The sequence below is a fragment of the Balaenoptera physalus genome, assembly GCF_965194825.1.
Source record: "Balaenoptera physalus genome assembly, chromosome: 15".
Classification (NCBI taxonomy): Eukaryota; Metazoa; Chordata; class Mammalia; order Artiodactyla; family Balaenopteridae; genus Balaenoptera; species Balaenoptera physalus.
The window spans coordinates 38,073,325-38,094,508 of NC_138894.1; the positions used below are offsets into that span (position 1 = coordinate 38,073,325).

A 21,184-nucleotide genomic window follows, 5' to 3' on the forward strand; every position below is an offset into this window, starting at 1 on the left:
CAGGCGGATTCTCAACCACTGCGCCACCAGGGAAGCCCAGGAATGAAGTATTGAAACATGCTATAACATAGATGAACCATAAAAGCATAATGCTAAGTGAAATAAGCCTGTCACAAAGGACCGCATATTTTATTATTCTGTTTATACTGATGAAATAATATTATTTTTAAGGCAGGACAAGAAAAATTTTAAACATAAAATTCTCTCTCTGCCTGTTTGGGCTACTACCCCTCTTGCACTGTACATCTGTATGATCCATTAACCAGATCTCTTTAGCAGATGTAGGAATGCCTGCTCAACCATAAAAACAATTTTTTCCTGGTGCCAGCAAGGTAACTTCTTAGGATATAACATTTATTTTTTAATCTTGTAAGGGGTCACCAATTACCCACTTCTTGCCTTACACAAGGAGATCTGAACTACATAGACTGTCAATACATCATTTGATATATAACCTTTTGTCACCAAAATGTATATAACTGTGCTTTAACTTCTAAGGGGCAAAGCAGTCCTCAGAGCTTTCTGAAAGACTGTCTTCTATTGGCTCGAATAAAATTCTTTATTTCCTTCTTAGATTGACTACTAATAATTTTTCATAGACATTTGCATGGCATAGCCAGCAGGATATCAGAGATACCCATCAGAGGACAACTGGAGACTACCTGAACTGGTTGTTGTTCAGTACCAGCTCAGGTCCTTTGAGTTCCACTGGCTTCTCAGTACTTAGCAGGTGTTCCAGTGAGCTCTCCTGATATCCAGATCTTATTGTTTTAAGTGATGGTCCTACAAATTTTATTCAAGCTGATTTTACTTAAGACTTGGAGTCTTAAGGAGCACTGGTACATTTCTTAGGCAGGGACTTAGGGGTATCTGGGTGGGAGGCTCAGGGAAACCCAGATAGGTGGCCAGGTTTTTGTTAAATTTGGCTTAGTTGAAAAACAAGTAGATACATGGTCTGAACAAACGGCTAGTGAAATGAGAAGCTGAATTATTCCACTCCGAAGAAAAGGGACATTTGCTCCTTCTGGCCACAAGGTGTCCTCAGGCAACTGAGAACTTAGCGGAAATGCCTGAGGATTAATCCTGGTGACGTGGAGCAGTCTCACAGGGAATCCCAGTACAACTATTAAGTCATTTCTGCTCTTCCTGAGACACATGATGTAAAGACTGATCATCTAGTGCTCTGAGCAACCAAAGCAGTTTTAGACTATCAGAGGGAAAAACAGAGACATGTAAAGGAGTCAAACCAATCCAAGGTTAACTCTCTGAGGAGCTAGACTCAGAAGCAGCACGTAAGCGATCCACCACACTGTTCTCAGAAAGGTGTTGAATTAGGCTACCAAATTAATAATGGGAAATTGTTCCTCAAAGGCCAAACAGCTCCCTGACAGACAGGCACCTATGGGAACCCCAGCTGGGCTTATGTATCACACTTATGGAACTGATACCTGCAAGAGCTTACTTAGTTAGGAACTGTGGAAAGTCACGCCCTGAAAATGACCAAGATGCAGCTCTTTTTGACATTCCCAAACTGGCTTTGCATATGCAGTTATATAATGCCAGCTTGATAAACATCTTCTCAGAATTCGGACCCTAAGGGAACAAGATCTTCTAGGAGGGACTTGCTTTTCTCTCCCTATGCCTTGAGATGTAAATGTTCTACCAGGACTCTCAGGAACTCTTACCTTACTCTTATATAAACCATCTCCAATTCCTGAGACTGAGAGGAAAAAAGGTGGAAAAGAAGCCTTTTTAAACTCATGCAGATAAACTTAACTTACTCCAATTGTTATTTACAAACTAGTGAGTTTATATTGTAATACCTGATTCATGACTAGATTTGAAAATGAAGCTATGAGATCTTTGGTTGTGTCTGTCTATACGTGTGTACGTTATAGATATGATATATCTTTACTTTCAGATGGCTTTATCAAAATTAAAAGCCAATTAATGTAAATTAGCTCTATTTAATTGGCTTAAATAAAACTAAGCTCTTGTGTAAATACTCAGAAATATAAAAGAAACTAACCCAAATGAATTTCAGGTTCACATGATCTGTAAAATATTTAATGTTAAATTAATATTTGGTATCAAAATTAGTTTAAATTTTTTGGTTTAACTGATAACAGATATGTCTGTGGAACCATCAACATTAAGTACTAGGTTTACTAGAAGTCAAATAAGATCTTATAATCTCTGTTAAAAAATTTGCCAGCAAGAAAAAGAACTTGATTTGATGAAACCAAGTTTCTTTGTCAATTGCATTGTAATTAGATCTTTAACCATACCTTTTTTTTTTTTTTTTGTCTGTGTTGGGTCTTCGTTTCTGTGCGAGGGCTTTCTCTAGTTGTGGCGAGCGGGAGCCACTCTTCATCATGGTGCACGGGCCTCTCACTGTCGCGGCCTCTCTTGTTGCGGAGCACAGGCTACAGACACACAGGCTCAGCAGTTGTGGCTCACCGGCCCAGTTGCTCCGCGGCATATGGGATCTTCCCAGACCAGGGCTTGAACCCATGTCCCCTGCTTTGGCAGGCAGATTCTCAACCACTGCGCCACCAGGGAAGAACAAACCATACCTTTTAAAGTCTTTTTATCATTTACGGACAGCTATTGTTGTACTCCGATGCTTTTGAAAAAAAATGCTTCATCTTCAAGAATATTCATAGAAAGAACCTTTTGACAAGTACAGGTTTCTGATATCTTTCAAATCATACCACTAATCTGGGTAAGAAATTAGAGTTCTAATGGAAAACCAAATGGCTTCATAAACTGTTAACAGATGATCAAGATCAACAAGGATTAGCTACTTAGGACTGAGTGAACTGATGAATACGGTTATAATTTTTATGGCTTTTTGTCTGAAATATTTTTGGCTTTTAATCTTTGTTTTCCAGTTTTAAGGAAATCTTTCCTCTTAAGCTAATAATGACTTATAGCAACTTGGTAAGTTGTACGTTTTTAAGCAGAATTGAAATATTTATCCTTTCTCTCAACTTAATTACTCCAGAATTTGGAAAGTCTTAGTGAATATTCTTATTTTTAGGCAATACAGTTATTTGTATAAGTTCAATAAGAATCTGTTCTCCTTATAACAGGACATAATTGGAAACATTGGTTATATTACCATGGTTTTGACTGGAATGTTGTATTACAGAATATGATAGAATCAGATATGACCAAATAACTTTAAAGAACTAAGGTGAACTTTATGGAGCTATAAAGCCCCTTGGAAAACAACCTGGTACCCTGCTTTCAGTGTTCTCAGCAGCCTTACCAGGTAAATAAAGAAGTCCACCTGCTGGCCGGTGCAGGAATCTCAAGATATTTTGGGGACCTTGAGAAGAGAGGAATTCACCCAAATCTATAGATACCACAGGCAGAATCTGATAGCAAGCCCTTGATGTGGCTTGCCCACCCTTGACAGGCCTTTTAAAAGTTTAACCTGAGATTCCTTATGAAAACTTCCAGCAAAGCCAATTTAAAGAGCCTATATAATCAATTACACTTATGTAAATAATTAAGATGTTTATTGAAGCCAGGCTTATTTTGCAAACAAATTAGTCTTAATTTGGCTATATTTGGTGGAAATGAGGATAATTTTAGAGAGAAAAATTACTTGTGGATATTAAATTCTAGTGCTGTTCGTGCCTTTGGGGTTTTATATTTACTACCTAAGACTCACTTCCTGAAGGGCTCCTCATTACTATGTTATATTATTGTAAAGTTTAATTAAATTTTTAAAGGACATTCTAAGTTTCTTTCTGAAGCTTATCCCAGTAGTCTGTCTTTGGGCAAAGATCAGGTGCCCCATGACCTGCAACCAGGCAGATTATGCATACTGGGAAAGACATTATTTAAAGAGCCATCTCCAACCTAGATAGAAAGACCCTTACCAGGTACACTTGACTAGCTCATACACAGTAAAACTAAAGGAAATTGACTTTTGGATTCTTATTTCCCACTTTAGAAGGCCCCTGCACTGGGCTGGTCTATAGAGAAGACTGCTGACCTCAACTCACTTTAAAACAGTACTCAAATAGAAGAGAAACTACACCCACATTAGGACAAGAAGACAATGACATCAGAAGTAGACAGCTATCTTGAGATGCTGGACCTGACTTATATGATTATTTATAGTGTTTTATTGATTTCGTGGACTTTTGCATATATCAATTTTTTTCTATCATGGGCACAAAGCCTAAGTAGGGTTTAAAATTAATTCAATTGTTGGCTTTACAGTCAATAATCTACGACTGATTCTTCTGGGTGTACCTTGGTGGATTTCTTCTCTCCAAGACTCTAACTGGATGGCCCTTAGAAATTTTATTTTAGAAGAAAGATATGCTAGGACTGTGCCAGCTACCACTGATATCACTAAGTGGGAACCTCTTATTCAGCCAATTAATGACATTTGTTCAGAACCTGACTATAAATACTCCTTTTCACTAGATATTAAATATGTTACTTAGGGCTTCCCTGATGGCACAGTGGCTGGGGGTCCGCCTGCCAATGCAGAGGACACGAGTTTGAGCTCTGGTCCAGGAAGATTCCACATGCCGCGGAGCAGCTAAGCCTGTGAGCCACAACTACTGAGCCCACTTGCCACAACTACTGAGGCCCGTGCGCCTGGAGCCTGTGCTCCGCAGCGGGAGAGGCCACTGCAATGAGAAGCCCGTGCACCACAATGAGGCGTGGCCCCTGCTCCCCGCAACTAGAGAAAAGCCCGTGCTCAGCAACGAAGACCCAGTGCAGCCAAAAATATAATAAAAATAAAATTAATTAATTAAAAAAAGAGGTAATGGTTATAAATTTATATATATATATATATATATATATATATATATATATATATATATGTTACTTAGCGCCTACTAGGATCCAATGGATTTATCGAACAATTTTATGGCCTTGGCTCTCCCCAGGTTGGTTAGGAAGATGCACAATTGGTTTTACTCATGCGCAAGGTCACCTAGAGGTAGCCTTTGAAACTGTCCCTGCCAATTTGCCTTTAATGTGAACACACTGGGATCAATCAGTCTTCCACTGGTATGATCGTTTGGCCACAATATTTATCCCTTCACTTGGAATAGAAGATGTCATTATTCACAGAGGCTTTAACAAAATTCACCCAGCAAGCCTTAAATGATAGTAACCAAGCCATGAGCTTGCTCAATTTAGAAGTTTCCACGATGAGAAAAGAGGTCCTATAAAATCACATGGCCCTAGATATTTTAACTGCTTCCCAAGAGTCTTCTAATATAACCCATATTGTGACACATATGAAAACGCAAATTTCCACTCTAAATGATCTTCTTCCCAGTTTAGGAGTAATACTAGGAAAAAGGTTTGGTTTCGGGGGGGTCCTGCTTTAAATCTTTACTAATGGCATTCTTACTCCTGTTGGTAATTTTGACTACAGTTTGTGTAATTTATAAAGTGATGGTTTCTTGCATTTCGTGCTATGTATCACCAACTTCTACTAAAATAATATCTAAACTGCTTGAAACTATTGATTACATCTATAGTTCTCTATAAAATAATGAACATGCACAATGCACATGCAATGTAAAATTGACATAAGTCCTATTGGGCAACTTGGAATTCACTGTCAGTCCTTGACAGACATTACACCGGTACAATCTCCCTAAAAGGAAAGAAAGAACCAGGCTTTTAGAACTGGGAATGGAAGGACATGACAGACCCAGGGCAGGTAAGCAACCACAGGTGGCATCAGGGGACCAAATATTTGATCATCTAATGCTTTCTATCAAAACATTAATGATCAAAAGAGGGAATTGATGAAATAAAACTATTTTTAAGGCAGGACAAAAAAATTTTAAACATAAAACTTTCTCTCTGCTCATTTGGGCCAATGCTCCTTTTTAGTGTGCACTGTGCTTCTACAATTATACATAAACCAGATCTCCTTAAAAGACACAGGAATGCCTGCTTGATGGTAAAGAGCAATTCTTCCTGGCACCAGAAAGGTAATTCCTTAGGATATAACATGAGGGATCAGACATAACATGAGGGATGAGGCAGCATTGAACATGGGGGTGTTTTATTTCTTTTCCTTCTCAACTAAACAGGGTTTTCACTTCCAGCTCAAGTGTATTTTATTTTATTTTATTTTATTTATTGCTATTATTTTTTGGCTGCAGCACACAGCTTGCAGGATCTTAGTTCCCCGACCAGGGATTGGACACAGCCTGGGCAGTGAAAGTGCCGAGTCCTAACCACTGGACCGCCAGGGAATCCCCACATTCCTTTCTTAATCCTTAATCAAGATGACTCACTACTTGCCTTGTACATGCAGATCTGGACTATGTAAACTGTCAATACATCATTTGATATATAACTCTTTGTCTTCAAAATGCATATAACTGTGCATTTTCTCTCTCTTTTTTCAAAGTACAGACATCCCAGCAACAGCACATGGTAAGCTGTTGCTGAGGGCATAGGTCTTTTATTTATTTATTTATTTATTTATTTATTTATGCTGTGTTGGGTCTTCGTTTCTGTGCGAGGGCTTTCTCTAGTTGCGGCAAGTGGGGGCCACTCTTCATCGTGGTGCACGGGTCTCTCACTGTCGCGGCCTCTCTTGTTGCGGAGCCCAGGCTCCAGACGCGCAGGCTCAGCAATTGTGGCTCACGGGCCTAGTCACTCCGCGGCATGTGGGATCTTCCCAGGCCAGGGCTCGAACCCGTGTTCCCTGCATTGGCAGGCAGATTCTCAACCAATGCGCCACCAGAGAAGCCCCGGGCATTGGTCTTTATTGGAGGAGGGGTACAGGCAGGGCATGAGGAAGTTTCCCCCATTCTAAGAGGATGGGAACAGTCCTGTCTGCCCCACAGTGGGTTGTGGGGGGGTCTCTGGCCAGGCCACAGTCCACATGGGAAGACACCAATCAGTCACAAAGTCATGGGAATGCCACACAAGCCTGGCTGTAGGCCCAGGCACCATACAGGTGCCCGGGGCAGGTCCCCTGCACATTCATTGTTAAACTATACAGGATGAGGCTGTACATGAGTTAATTAAAAAAGAGTCATATTTACAAAAATCTGTACACACATTTGAAAAACTCACAAAATTGTCATCTATGTATTACAAGTTGCTAAATGAAAATAATTAAAAATGGAATAAAAGTATACATTTCTTTTCTCAATTCTTTTCAAAAGGATTAATATTTTTAAAGCACATATGCTACTTTCCTTAGCAAATTCCACAAAGAGACTGAGCAGCCCAGCCCTCCTTGAACCCCAGAGGACTTGAGCTATAAATGGGCCTGGCCAGGGGACACTGCCCAGAGTCGGGGAAGGGGAGCCAAGCCCACAGTGCAGAGCAGAATGCTGAAACACAAAAAAGGAGGAAGTTGTCTCTGGCTACAACTCTGGCATTAAATAAAAGAGGCAAACAGGATGGAAACATGCAGCCCTGCCAACCAGGTTGGGGCAGAGTAGGGGAACAGGCGGCCTTGAAGCCTGGCTCCAAGAGAGGTGGGAACCAGGTCTGGGCACGTACCTTGATGGGAGAAAGTTGTGTTTCAACCAGTTGGGTGTGCCTACTGGGCCTGGCAGGGAGTGCATGCATGAAAGAAACAGGGAAGGGCAGGTAGGCCACCTTGGCCACAGCCAGCTCATCCAGTAACTATAGTGGATGTAGTACAAAAGTTGCAACCAAGTACTATGGACATGCTGCCTGCTTGCCTTAAGGGTCATGTGGCAATGTTGGGCCAAAGGCAGGACCTTGTCCTTGTCCTGGGTGCCTGGGTCCTCAGCCACAGAAAGAGCCCCAAGTTTTCCCAATGTGTGTGGGTCAGGGGAGACAGACCACTCTCCCCTTACATGTTAGCCGAGAGCTCCTGGGTCCAGGTATCAAGGCTCAGAGTTTGTGCTTCTCTTTGCAGTCTGTGTCCCCTGTAGGCACCAGCAGGCTGAGAATGGACAGAGGAATATCTGGGCCTCTCACCCCATGGCAGAGCACCCAGCCTGAGCTCCAGCTCAAAATATCACAACAGCCCTTCCACACTGACAAGGTGTCCAAGAAAACCCACAGGGTGGCCTGCCGAATAGGATGCGATGCACAGTTCCATGGGGCAGAGGGGCATGGGTGGTGCTGATCCTAGGGGAGCTCCGTGGTCCTCAGGTGTGCACCAGTCCTGGGAGGGCCATAAATGATCACCGAGGCAATGTGGTTGTTCTGCATGACCTCAAAGATCACCCGCTGAAGACCAAAGCAGAATGTGGAGCCAAAGGGGCTGGTGTTGTCTGGGGAGGAGGACCTGTGCAGGGCAACAGGCTTCTCCACAGGATGGCCCAGAAGCTCTTGGATGTTGCCCCCCCTTGCTGTAGGTCATGCATGTTTCTGTCTGACCATCTGTGTTTTCTCTCTTTACAGTTAGTGGGATCTTGAACTCACAGTGGTGATAAATGTTAAAATTATAATGTCCGGGGTAATTGGCGTGTAGGACAAAGTTCTTCACTTTGAGTGTATTCGCGTCAAAGAGGATGTCCACTCCAAGAGTGAAGTAGTTAAAAAAGTAGTCATTGCACTTGGATGGAACTTGCTTATCAGGAGAAGGAGAATGAATCTTCATTTTGTCTTCTGACTTGTAGAAGACCTTGTGTGGAGAGCTAAGCATGCTAAGAACATCTTGGCAGGAATTGCCAAAATACACTAAGAATTCAAATACCCACATCTTGGCATCTGCTAATACGCTGGGTCCGCAACACGCGGCAAGTAGGCGAAGTCATAAACCTGAGGGTCCAGTTCCATCTCAAAGAACATCTATACTCTCAGCACACACATTGCCCAGGAAACAGCTCAGGGGCATCATGGGAACCTTGGTATCCTGTAGGCTGTTTCCACTGTAGATGTACATTCGTTTCACAATTGCTTCTTGGGTTGTCTGGAGAGAAGCCAGACCATGGGCAAAACTGGGTTCGTACTTGGGAGCCTCGGTCCATGAATCTAGCTGAAAAGAGAAAGACAGTCTTCTGAAGTTGAGGTGGAAGAGCTGCTCAGTGGAGTTGTACACTCCAGGATGGGTTGCACCGAAAAACTGGTCAATCTGCTCAGTGGTGGGAGCTATGGCTTGAGAATTGAAATGCACACCACAATATTTTAACTTTACTTTAGTCAAGTCATATATTTCAATCACCTTAAGTCTCTGATAGTTTGATCCCATCCTGAGCCAGGTTAGAGGTGAGGTGATGGCTTAGAGGAGACCAGTGCAAATTCCCATTGCTCGTTTCCCAGAGGACGCTGAGGCACCATCTCCACATCCAGCATTGGTTTGGTTCGCTGATCCGGCGGCCTCCCTGCCGCAGCGCAGACAGACCGGAGCTCACCTGACCGGCAGCAGCCTCGGGCGGCCCTGTGCGGCCCTGTGCATTAACTTCTAATGGGCAGAAAAGTCTTCAGAGCTTTCTGAAAGACTGTCTCCCGGGCTATAATCCTCAGGTTGGCTCAAATAAAATTCTCTATTTCTTTCTTAGATTGACTATTAATCAAATTTTTCATGGACAATATAATGTCCAGAATAGACAAATCTGTAGAGACAGAAGATTAGTGGGTTGTGGCGAGGGGTGGAATGGGGAACAGGAAATGACTTCTAATTGGTAAGTGTTTCATTTTTTGGGGGGTGAAAAATGTTCTAAAATTGATTATAGAGATGGTTGCACATCTCTGTGATTACACTAAAAAAACCACTGAACTGTACGTTCTATCTTTATACATTTTTTTCCTTTTTTTTTTTTTTTTGCTTTTTGGCTGCCAGCTTGGGGGATTTCAGTTCCGCGACCAGGGGTTGAACCCGGGCTGTGGTAATGAAAGCCCGGAATCCTAACCATTAGGCAACCAGGGAACTCCCAAACTGTATATTTTAAATGGAAGAAATGTATGTTATGTGAATTACATCTCAAAAAGTTGTTTTAAAATACTATCCCCTATTAACATTTGTCTTATTCATCCCCAAAAGACTAATATTTGATATCTTTGAATAAAATCCCAAGAATGTGCACCAGATTCTAAAGACAATTCTAAAAATGGTTATCCAAAAGTATCGAAGTCTAAAGGAACTAGTCCAAAGAAAACACCACATTTTGGGGCATGTACATTTTCCAATGTTTAAAAACTTTTACATAACTTATAAAATGCAATACAAAATACATAATGAGTATACTGAAGTACATTTCAGAGCCCTAATTTTTCTGCTTCCCTGGAAGAGGGCTGAAATTTGTATATATTCTGAGTCAGTTGGTTTTAGAATTCTTGGGACCTATTTGCATTAAATAACTATTTCTTAAATATTTTCCAGTATACGTTGAATATACCAAGGAAATTCAAATATAAAGAAAAATTCCGCTAAGATCTAGAAATACATTCCAGGCTCTCAAAAATTTGGTTAACACCAAGAAGACAAATTCTTTTAACATCTTTATTGGAGTATAATTGCTTTACAATGGTGTGTTACTTTCTGCTTTATAATAAAGTGAATCAGCTATACATATACATATATCCCCATATCTCTTCCCTCTTGCTTCTCCCTCTCTCCCGCCCTCCCTATCCCACCCCTCTAGGTGGTCACAAAACACCGAGCTGATCTCCCTGTGCTATGCGACTGCTTCCCACTAGCTATCGGTTTTACATTTGGTAGCGTATATATGAAGAAGACAAATTCTTAATGAAACTTTTTGTTTTTTGGCCACGCTGTGTGGCTTGCGGGTTTTATTTCCCTGATCAGGGATGGGACCCAAGCCCCCTGCAGTGGAAGCGCCGAGTCCCGCCACTGCACCTCCAGGGAAGTCCCTTGAAACTCTTTTAAGTTAAAAAAAAAAAAATTTTTTTAATGAGATTTTTTTCCGTACAGAAAAAGCAGGAACATCCATTCAACTGTATCGGAATGAGAGAAAAGAAATCATTTCTTATATGAAAAGTAACAGATTATATGGACTCTCAATTAACTTTTATTTTTAAATAAATAAACAAATCTTCCGGGAATAAACGTTTGCTTGTACGTAATCCTAAAGCATTTCAGCAACAGCAGTTTCCGTGAGCGCCGCTGGTGTAGTGGTATCATGCAAGATTCCCATTCTTGCGACCCGGGTTCGATTCCCGGGCGGCGCAGCCAACTTTTGTCCTTCCCTTAAATAATTTTTATAATCTTTCTTCTTCTGGAAACACTACTTTTCATTTCCATGAAGATTTATATTTCACTATAAATTACTGTTGACACATTCGAATCTGGAGGTGGAATTCAAAAAAGTTTACTCAAGTCATGAACTAGTTAACCTTTACGCCTGCGCAATCTGAGACATCCCCGAGCGTCGCTGGAAGAGCGGCTGCGCAACGAGTGAATATAAGGACTGAGGTGCAGCCTGGCGGCCAGAAGGTTGAAAGTGCAAGATTCTTCTGCGCCTGCGCGGCCCGGGTCACTTCGCTGGCTGCTCCAAGGCTCCCGGCTCGCCGCCATCTTGTGTTGGGGCTTCATTGTTCGCGCTGGGCCGGGTGGTTTAGTGTAATTGCCGCCGAAGCAGGGGGCGGAGTAACCTCTGGTCGGCCGAGAAACCCCGCTATTTCACAGACATAGCAGCTCGAAAGATTTGTGAGGTAGTAAAGGGTAGAGAGCTGGACCCGGAGGCGCCGCCGCGACAGCAGCAGCCATGGAGGACGAAATGCCTAAGACTCTGTGAGTCTGGGGCAGCGATGAGGGGGGCGGGATGGTGTTGGTCCCGGAGCGAAGCTTCGGCTCTGCGCCTCTCCCCAGCCTATTGTTCCCCGCGGACGCCGCGATATCATGGGTTCCTCTCCTTAGCGCTCACCGGGATGCCTAGGGACCGAGACCCGGGCTGTGAGGGGACGAGATGGACGGAGACGGGGCTCAGCCCTCTAAATTAGTCCCTACACCGTAACTACCCCACAGCGTGGCTTTTGGCCTCGTCCCGGGCCCTCTGTGGTCTTAGGCGTGGAGAAAAGATTTTCATTCAAACCCGTTTTTAGAACTCGGCTAGCCTTTTTGTTCTACGCTTTTCTTCTCTCCCCCCATCCCCCTCTCCCGCTTCTCGATTAACCTCTTTTGATTTTTACGGCCGTCTCCCTTTCACTTTACTTTCATTTTCTCTAGAAACTCTTTCTTTCATTGTCTTTCGTTGATAAGAATTTTTGTCTTGAAAATGCTTATACTGATTTTCAGGGACTTAAACTTTATTCTCGCAGTTGCCAACTGGAAAAAAGCCAAATGTTTCTTCTTGAACTTCTCTGTGGCTTTCCTTCTGTGGCACCCCCTCCCCCGATCAAAAAGCCCCAAATCGGACCCCTTAAGGATTTTGAAACTGCTTTTTAAAAATGGAACTCGACCCCGGAGGTATATATCAACTGAGGGGAAGTGGATATAATGCATTTTTGTCGTCGCTTGCTACTTTTCTGATTGACATGTCGTTGAAGGAGCGGGGAGTTTTTAATGAAGCAACAATTGATAAGTACCTTAACATATTTAGTCACCTCTGAGAGTTTTTAGACTTAGTGTTAAGTGATCTTAGTTTGGGATCTTTTCTTTGTCGTGTTGCTCTCCCCGCCCCCTCTCCTTTGTTTTTTTCGAAATATTATCCGCTGAGGTGATCCTGCCTTTGTTGCTTTTCTCGAAAAGAAGAAAAAGCCCGATGAGTTTTTGACGTAGCTTTTTTGTTTTTGTTCTTAGAATACTGGCAGTTTGAGAACTCAAGGCAATAAAAATACACTCTTAGGTTTCTTTTTGCAACTCTCTGGATATCACAGTTGTTACGAAGTACAACGTAATCAATTATTTTTTTCGCCACCAAAATAGTTTCAGTTTTGTAATCTATATGAGAAATATAGTCACTTGTTTTCTTAATGAATAGGTAAACTTTTGATAGTTTATCTCATAATGTTAGTTACATTATGTGTCTTTTTAATAGGATGCAGCAATTAGCGCATGACTTTTGTCTTTTGAAAGATTATATCTGTAGATGAATACTCCCTAAAAAATCAGCCCCATAGAGTTTATGGAAACCTTTTTTCCCTCTTGCCTCTTCGCTAGAAGTATGATAGCCAGCAGCATATTGGATTAAGAACTCATCTTTTGTAATGTCTTTAAGATTCTTATTTTGAAATTTTTAATTTCAGAAACTGCCAAAAATAATCTGAGAACTTAACCTTTTTAGTACGTTGATTTGGGAGTATCAAATAATGAAGACAACTTAAGCTTTCCCAGGCCAGTCTACAAAAGCAAGCAGTACTAGCTTGGGCACAGGGGACCAACCATTGCAGGAGAATTAATGAAGTTTTATTTATTTATTTATTTTAAATTATTTATTATTTATTTATTGACTACTTACCGTTTGCCATGTGTTCTCTGTTAAGTGCTTTATGAGCTTGTGTAATCCTCATCAGAATTCTGCAGTAAATGGGTCCATTTTACAGCTGAGGAAAAGCTAAGCTTAGAATTTAAGTAACTCATCCCAAGTCATATAGCCTTTTGTTCATCATCCTGCAACTCTGCTGTCCTCAACTCTTGACACTTACATTCATGACTAATTTTGCTTTGTATGCTTTACTAGAACACCCCATCCAAAAATCTTTTCCCCAAAGTAGTCCATGCTTCAACATTTCCTATTATCCCCTCCCTCGCTTCTACCTTTCTCAACCAAAACTCCCATTCTTCCAGTCAGACCAATCTTGATTAAATATGAGTAGGTGCTCATCCCTAATTTTTCCCAGCAATGTTTCTATTCTTAATATAAAATGTTTGTTTGAAAAACCTTGGGAGTCAGAGGCTTTTTTTTTTTTTTTTTAGTCAGAGGCTTTTAATATGTTCTTAGCAATGTCTGGTCCATGGTAAGTGATCAATAAATTTGTTTTAAAAACTGGTACAGTTTCAAGCAGTGAATCAAGATTTTACTCATTCTTGAGGGTAAGATACAGTCTGAATTTCAGTATTACCTGTGTACCTGAATGGCTCAGAGGAAGTGCCTTCCTTTGCCACAAATGAGTGTTCAGCAGTGCCTTGTTAGAGACTGCCAGTATTCAATTTCTTGTCAGCAGTACTCTGGAAATGTACAGTTGACCCTTGGACAATGCAAGGGTTAGGAGCTCCAGCCCTCAAGCAGTCAAAAATCCATGTATAACTTTTACAGTCAGACGTCTGCTTCTGTGGATTCAACCAACCGTGGATCATGTAGTACATATTTAGTGAAAAAATTCCATGTGTATAAGTGGATCCACGCAGTTCAAACCCATGTTGTTCAAGGGTCAACCGTATTGTGAGAAGTGGTTTGTTTCTGGAAATGTTTTGAAAATAGAGAATTGCCAGTGGTTTGGATGTTGAATATGAGAGTGAAGTCGGCAATAACTTTAATTTGCAAACGTGTAATTATCAGCCATCTAGAATGTTAGTTTGTTGTAAAATATAATTAAAAACGAGAACTGTCCTGAGAGCATGGATATCTTATTAATAAGTCTTCTGGGCATAGTGTTAGATACTTCCGTTCAGACTGGTTTATGTACAGTTGGCCCTCTGTATCCACTGAAGTGGAACCCTCAGATATGGTGGGCCAGTTGTAAGAAACCTGAGCATCCATGGGTTTTGGTAACCATGGGAGGGGGCAGGTCCAGGAACCAATCCCCTGGGAGTACCAAGAGTTGGCTGGCTGCATATGGTCTGATCTCCAAGTGAAGGAGGTGCTAGCTGATAAAATAAGAGGGTTTCAGCTGTCACGCAACAGAGTGTCCTTTGTGAAGAGTAGACAGTTGTTAAATAATAGTAAGGTTGGGGCTTCCCTGGTGGCGCAGTGGTTGAGAATCTGCCTGCCAGTGTAGGGGACACGGGTTTAAGCCCTGGTCTGGGAAGATCCCACATGCCGCGGAGCGACTAGGCCCGTGTGCCACAGTTACTGAGCCTGCGCTCCTGCTCTGGAGCCTGTGCTCCGCAACAAGAGAGGCCCGCGCACCGCGATGAAGAGGGGCCCCCACTTGCCGCAACTAGAGAAAACCGTCGCACAGAAACGAAGACCCAACACAGCCATAAATAAATAAATTAATTTAAAAAAAATAGTAAGGTTATGATGGTGGTATATAGTATTTGTATTATGTACAACAAGCATTTACTGTCATACATAATTTCTTTTTTTAAATTGAATATAGTTGATGTACAATGTTATATAAGTTACAGGTGTACAGTATAGTGATTCACAATTCTTAAAGGTTATACTCCATTTATAGTTATTTTAGAAAATATTGACTGTATTCCCTGTGACATATAATATACTCTTGTCATAATTTCATAATTAGTAGGAGACATACACCTTTTCCCCCTGAACTAGAGTGACTCAGGCAAAATGGGTTAATTCCCTAGCAAATTGCAAATGTTCAAAAGTAATTCTGAGAGAGTACAGTTACCTCTTTGACAAATATTTATAGAGCACTTAAATATTCCAGGCAGGGTTCTAGATAGTAGATATATAGTATGAATGAAAATAAAAATCTACTCTTACAAAATTTATCATTAGATTAAAATGTATTCATGTTTTTCACTCAGATTTTCAGAGGCCTCATATCAAAGTCTGCTTTTTTTTTTTTAAAGTCTGCATTTTTATACAACGATTGTGGCTCATAACAAACCCAATACAGCATTCTGCCTTGTAAATTTTTCTTTGTAGCTTAAATTTTCTAGAGCTGTACTAATCAAAATGAATATTTAAAATGTTTTGGATTCCAATGTTATAACTGTTTGAACTTAATATCAGCTTTTAAAATATATATTAAATTACATGAAATCCTATCCCAGAACTGTCAAGTTTTCACTAGCATTGATGACTTTTTCCATTGAATTTTCTCAGGAAGCTTTTTTTTAGATTTATTTATTTTTTATTTTTTATTTTGACTGTACGCGGGATCTTTGCTGTAGCATGTAGATTTCTTAGTTGCGGATGCATGTGGGATCTAGTTCCTCGACCAGGGATTGAACCCAGGGCCCCTGCATTGGGAGCACGGAGTCTTACCCACTGGACCACCAAGGAAGTCCCTCAGGAAGCTTTTTATTTTGAAAAATTTAAAACCTATGGAAAAGTAGCAAAAATAGTATGTTGTAGACTTAGATAACTTTCATGTGGCTTTACCAATTGCTAATAGTTAGCCAAATTTGCTGAACCATTTGAGAAGACATCATGACGCTTAGGGGCTAAATACGTCTAAGAATAGGGGCATTCTCTTATGTAACGGCAATATAATTTTCATATTAAGGAGACTACATATTAAGGAGTCAGCATTGTTAACTAATAACAGTTTATACTCATATTTTATCCAGTTGCCCAAGGAGGATGTTTACTTTCCAGTTCTGCACAAGATTGGTACATGATCTCAGAGGTGATATAATAAATATCAACATGGGATACTTCAGTCTATGCTGTTAACAAAAAGTTCATGGAACACATAGAAAGGGATATTTTAACGTTCTTGAATAAAAAGCATCTTGAAAAATTAAAACTACATAAATGTAAGAAATCTACATTTTTGTTTAGTAGTCCAGTTGACATTGTGACAGGGAATCTTGGCTTACAACTGCTCCAGTATCAATTTTTGTATCACTCAGAATTTTCTTAAACGCAAGCTGCAAAAAAATTCAGGCATAAAAGAAATTTGTTTAAAAAGATATTGGACACTCCCAGAATTTGCAGGAAGGTTATGGAACCTGGCTTAGAAAATGTTCAGTAAAGAGAGACAACTAACTGTCAGGCCTACAGTCCTAATCAAGCCACAGACCATCCCAGAAAGGATACTACTGCCACACCTACTGAGGACCTGATACTACAGCTTCCACTTTCACTGGGCGTGGAACTCTGCGGCTGTTTGCCACCAAAGTGGATTCTCTTCAGCCTCTGCTTCTTTCACCCCATCTTTGTCTTCTGTGTTCAGGACTGGTATCTGTAATTGAGATAGCCCAGATCACATGCAAGGGAGACTATATAACCATATTTAGCCTTTTCATCTTCTGAAGAGGAGTCAGGCTTTGCCACAGGGTGAGGATTTCTCTAAAAACAGGAAGATATTTGGCAGCCTAAAAAAAAAAAAAAATCTGTTACACAGGTAACTTAAATCCATGCTGTTAAGAGGAAATCCTTTCACTTCAGAAACAGAATAGTATGTGACAAAGTATGGGACAACTAAAGAAACATTTTTATATAAAAATGGGAATGAACTACAAGTATATATGTTACTTGTAGTTTATTGTAATGGTGTCGAAGGTTGAGAGCAAGTTGTGTAACTTCCTCTGAAGAGACTTTCTCTAAACAGCTGTGTGTAGAGTTAATTGATAAAGCCTCCTGGAACATATAGTATATAGCAGGCCACATTAAATAAACAAATATAAAGGCCATACAGACCTTAGTGCTTTTTGAAGTATCTTTTATTATTATTATTAGCTATCTTCAAACTACGTAAATCACTTAGAAAATATTTCTGAGAAAATCTTAAAGTTTTGCAAAGAGTAAATGATAGACTCCGGGTTCCCTAAATACTGTTCAACTTGTCACTAGATTATCTACCTTTAGCAAAGCAGATGTTAGAATTAAATTTTCAGAAGAGCCATTTTTTTCATTTAGACATATGCAATCCTTAGGATTTCTTATAGGCACAAGAGTCGGGTAAGAATAGATACAGAAGAGTTGCAGAGATAGTACAGAGTTCTCATTTGACCTTCACCCAGCTTCTCTTAATGTTAACATCTTACTTATATAACCATGATATAGTTATCACAACTAAGAAATTAACATTGGTACAGTACTGTTAACTACAAATTTTATTACCATTTCCCCATGCCACTAATGTCCTTTTTCTATTCCAGGATCTAATCCAAGATACCACATTGTGTTCAGTTGTCATGTCTCTTTCCTGTAATATGTAAGGAGATATCTTTCATTACTGTGGCACTTTTGAAGGGTACTGTTTCTCCACTGTACACTGACTACTATTTTTCTCGACATACTCTGTCAGTTAGAATTGAGTCACTAAGAGTAGCCGACCCTCAAGGAGAGGGAAATTAAGCTTCACTTCAGAGAGGGAGGTGTATCAAAGAATTCTTGCCAGTAGCGATTATTACTAAGGTGTTTTAATGGTGATTTCTCTCATTTCTTCTACATTTATTAATTAGAATTCTATAAGAAAAAGCTATTGCCCCCCCCAACCCTAATCTAGAATTCAGTCAAGGATTATTCATTGTATTAGGTTGTCAGTGTCTTTTAAGTCCCTCTTAATCAAAAACAGTCTTCCCCTCTTTTTACTTTTTTTTAGGACAATCTTTTGAAGATAATCAAATAAGTCGCCTTATATAATATCCCACATCTGGATTTGTGTAATTGTTTTATATGCCCAATATCCTGTAAACTTAGATCTAAGTTTAAGCTTAGCTAGAGTCAATTAGATATTTCTGATTTGAATACTTCATAGATGATGATATATAATTCATATTGTACACACAATGTCTCATTGTTTATCCATAAAATGATTTAAAGTTTGAACACTGGGTCAAAGTGGCCAAAAGCTCTCACTTTTAAGGTGGGTTTTCCGTTTGCAGTTGTTAAGTGATCTATGTGATAACTTAGGCACCTTGCAAATATCCATTTTCTTACCAACCTTTCACCTAATAGTTTTATATCCATTAATGGTTCATGCCTGAGTCAGTTTTTCAGTCGGGCTTACACATTGCTAATTTAATGCTCTCTGTCTACATTTATTGACTAGCATTTTTCTATAAAGGAATTGTTCATTGTTCCTTAAGACTCAGCACTTCTCCCTTTGCCATTTTAACCTATACCTGTGCCTTCACAGTAAGCATTCAATATTCTGTTGAATGGGTAAATGGAAGGAAGGAATTGAATCCACACTTTCTGGCATGTATAGATGTTTATTTTTCTGGGGAGAGAGGCCATACCTTTCATCACATTCCCGGAAGGATTCTTAGCAGAAGAATGAGAAACTACAGTTGTTGGGAGACAACATTCTCTGATTTCAGAAGTAATAAACCTCTAACTCTAACATGTCTGGAGGTAATCTCATTTTAAAATCCCATTATTTATAAACCCTTTAAATAAGGATCATCCCCCTTCCCCCAGAAAAAGTAAGGATCATCCCAGTCATGTGGTCTTATAATACATGATTTACACTAATTAAGTTTGTTAGTCACCACTTCATATTATCTGTTAAAAGTCTCTCCTAGACTCTTTCTACTCCCTTTCTATTATCACTGATCAGTGGAAGGTTTCCCATTGAAAGGTTTCCGATTCTTTTGTGAGCATGTACAACACCTGATAAGTGATTTATCCATGATTTTTCAAAAATATGTTTACTGTGTAAGCCAAAGTTTACCTAAATTGGACAGTTTTAGGGAAATCATGTGAATTAAAAATTGAAGAAAATTTAATGTTCTCAGTAATACTGTAGAAGTAGAAATAATTGCAAAGCTTTCCAGGATCGATTGTATAAAATGTTCTACATATTTAATGATTCATTTGAGAGATTTTAAGCATATCTTCCTAAGGTAAGCCTAGAAACTTAGAAACAAGCAACAGGTTTTATTTGTACAACCTTGAATAAAAACACAGACACACACTAGCTTCCCCTCTGCTAACAGTGTCTCATTAATATATTTGCAAGTAACATATCTTCCATATGTTTTGAAAGAGATTTTGAAGTTTTCACAAACTTTTAAAAAGTTCCCAAATAGTAGATCCCAAATAGTAGATCCCAAAGATCTACCTATTCCCCATATTCACTCTCCAGTAATCAACTTTAGGAACTGATAAAAAAGAAGCAAATTTAAAATGATGAATTGTTTTTCTTTGTGTTTCAGATATGTTGGTAACCTTTCCCGAGATGTGACAGAAGCTTTAATTCTCCAGCTCTTTAGCCAGATTGGACCTTGTAAAAACTGCAAAATGATTATGGATGTAAGGGTATTTTACTTAGTTAACTTTCTTTTTTTTCTTTTCTTTGAGGTTGTCCGTGATACATTATTTAAATCCATTACTTCCAGGAACTCTTAAATTGGTTTATACAGTCTAAATTCATAGGGGTTTTAGTAAATTTGTAATGAATCCGTTTTGGCCACAAAGTTTGTTTTAGTAAGTAAAGAAGAGAATGGTACTAATCATGTCTAAAGCAGATGACAACTATATGTGGGCTCTTGTTTTAAAGTGTATTGAGGCATCAGAATTGTTTGTTTTATATGTGGTATCAGTTGATTGGCTAAACTAGAAATTCAGTTATTACAATTAAAATGGGAAATTGGGTAAAAAAAATAATAGACTTTGATACTGTGAAAGTGTTTTTAACTTAATTTTGAAGGTCATGATGCAAGTTTTTCTTGTATTGTGGCAGTGCCCATCCATCAGACCTTAATGTATAGAAAAAACATAGAATTCACTCATCTAATTGGTATTATTCCTGAGTCATAATGTGTGTTAAAAGGCACCTTAAAATTCTTTTGATGAGAAAAACAGTGCTAAAGAGAAATCCTTTTATCCCTGGTCTCTCCTACCTTTAAACTTTTGGTTTTCTTTTCTCCAGGAAAGAAAATCATATGTGTCTGTATCTACTACTTTCTCTTCTATTGTATTTCAATTTAAGTTTTTTTTACTTGGTATTTTTAAAAATAATTATTTAGCCAGTTGGCTTTGGTTTGTTGTCTCAGATTTTAAAATGTCAAACCTTTCTCCTGGGATTTCCCTGGTGGTCCAGTGGTTAAGACTCTGCCTTCCAATGCCAGTTCGATCCCTGGTCAGGGAATTAAGATCTCATCTGGCGCAGGGTGCAGCCAAAAACCAAAAAAAAAAACTTTCTCCTAATGTGGTAGGGTCACCTACATATAATATAGATGGATTCAACAGATGTTTTTTGTCCTTTACACTCTTCTAAAGTGTTTTCTTATCACATTTAATATCTGTATGCCTTTAGATAAAGAAGAAAAGATTTCTGTACCCTTAGAGAAAGACAAGAGGGAGAGAGAGGGGACTATGATGGAGAATTTAAAACCAATCTTTCATCTGGGGCTCCTTCCTTATCTTAGTGATAGCATTTATGGAATGCCTACTGCCTGTTATTTTAATGCTGATGCCTTATCACAAATGCTCAATAGAAACATTACAAAGCAGATGTTATTCCTTTTTTTTATTAT

The 21,184-nt window shown here is 39.6% G+C and overlaps 1 protein-coding gene and 1 pseudogene across 11 annotated transcripts in view; one reads left to right on the top strand and one right to left on the bottom strand.

Annotated features, from left to right (window-relative positions):
* Nucleotides 1-2,098: 2,098 nt before the first annotated feature.
* On the bottom strand, nt 2,099-11,276 carry LOC309643345 (phagosome assembly factor 1 pseudogene; annotated as a pseudogene). The gene has a single exon. The product of its transcript is annotated as a phagosome assembly factor 1 pseudogene (transcript).
* A 116-nt stretch (nt 11,277-11,392) lies between these two features.
* TIA1 (TIA1 cytotoxic granule associated RNA binding protein) overlaps nt 11,393-21,184 on the top strand; it is a 29,459-nt gene continuing 19,667 nt past the window's right edge. For 2 of the 10 annotated variants that reach the window (XM_082426059.1, XM_082426067.1), the window contains exons 1-2: nt 11,448-11,689; nt 19,862-19,958. In XM_082426059.1, coding sequence (XP_082282185.1) covers nt 11,664-11,689; nt 19,862-19,958 — 123 coding nt within the window. In that variant the 5' untranslated portion in view covers nt 11,448-11,663. Of the gene's footprint in view, nt 11,690-17,878; nt 17,914-19,861; nt 19,959-21,184 lie in introns of those variants that run through there. The other 8 variants (XM_082426066.1, XM_082426060.1, XR_014253688.1 and 5 more) reach the window with 8 other exon arrangements.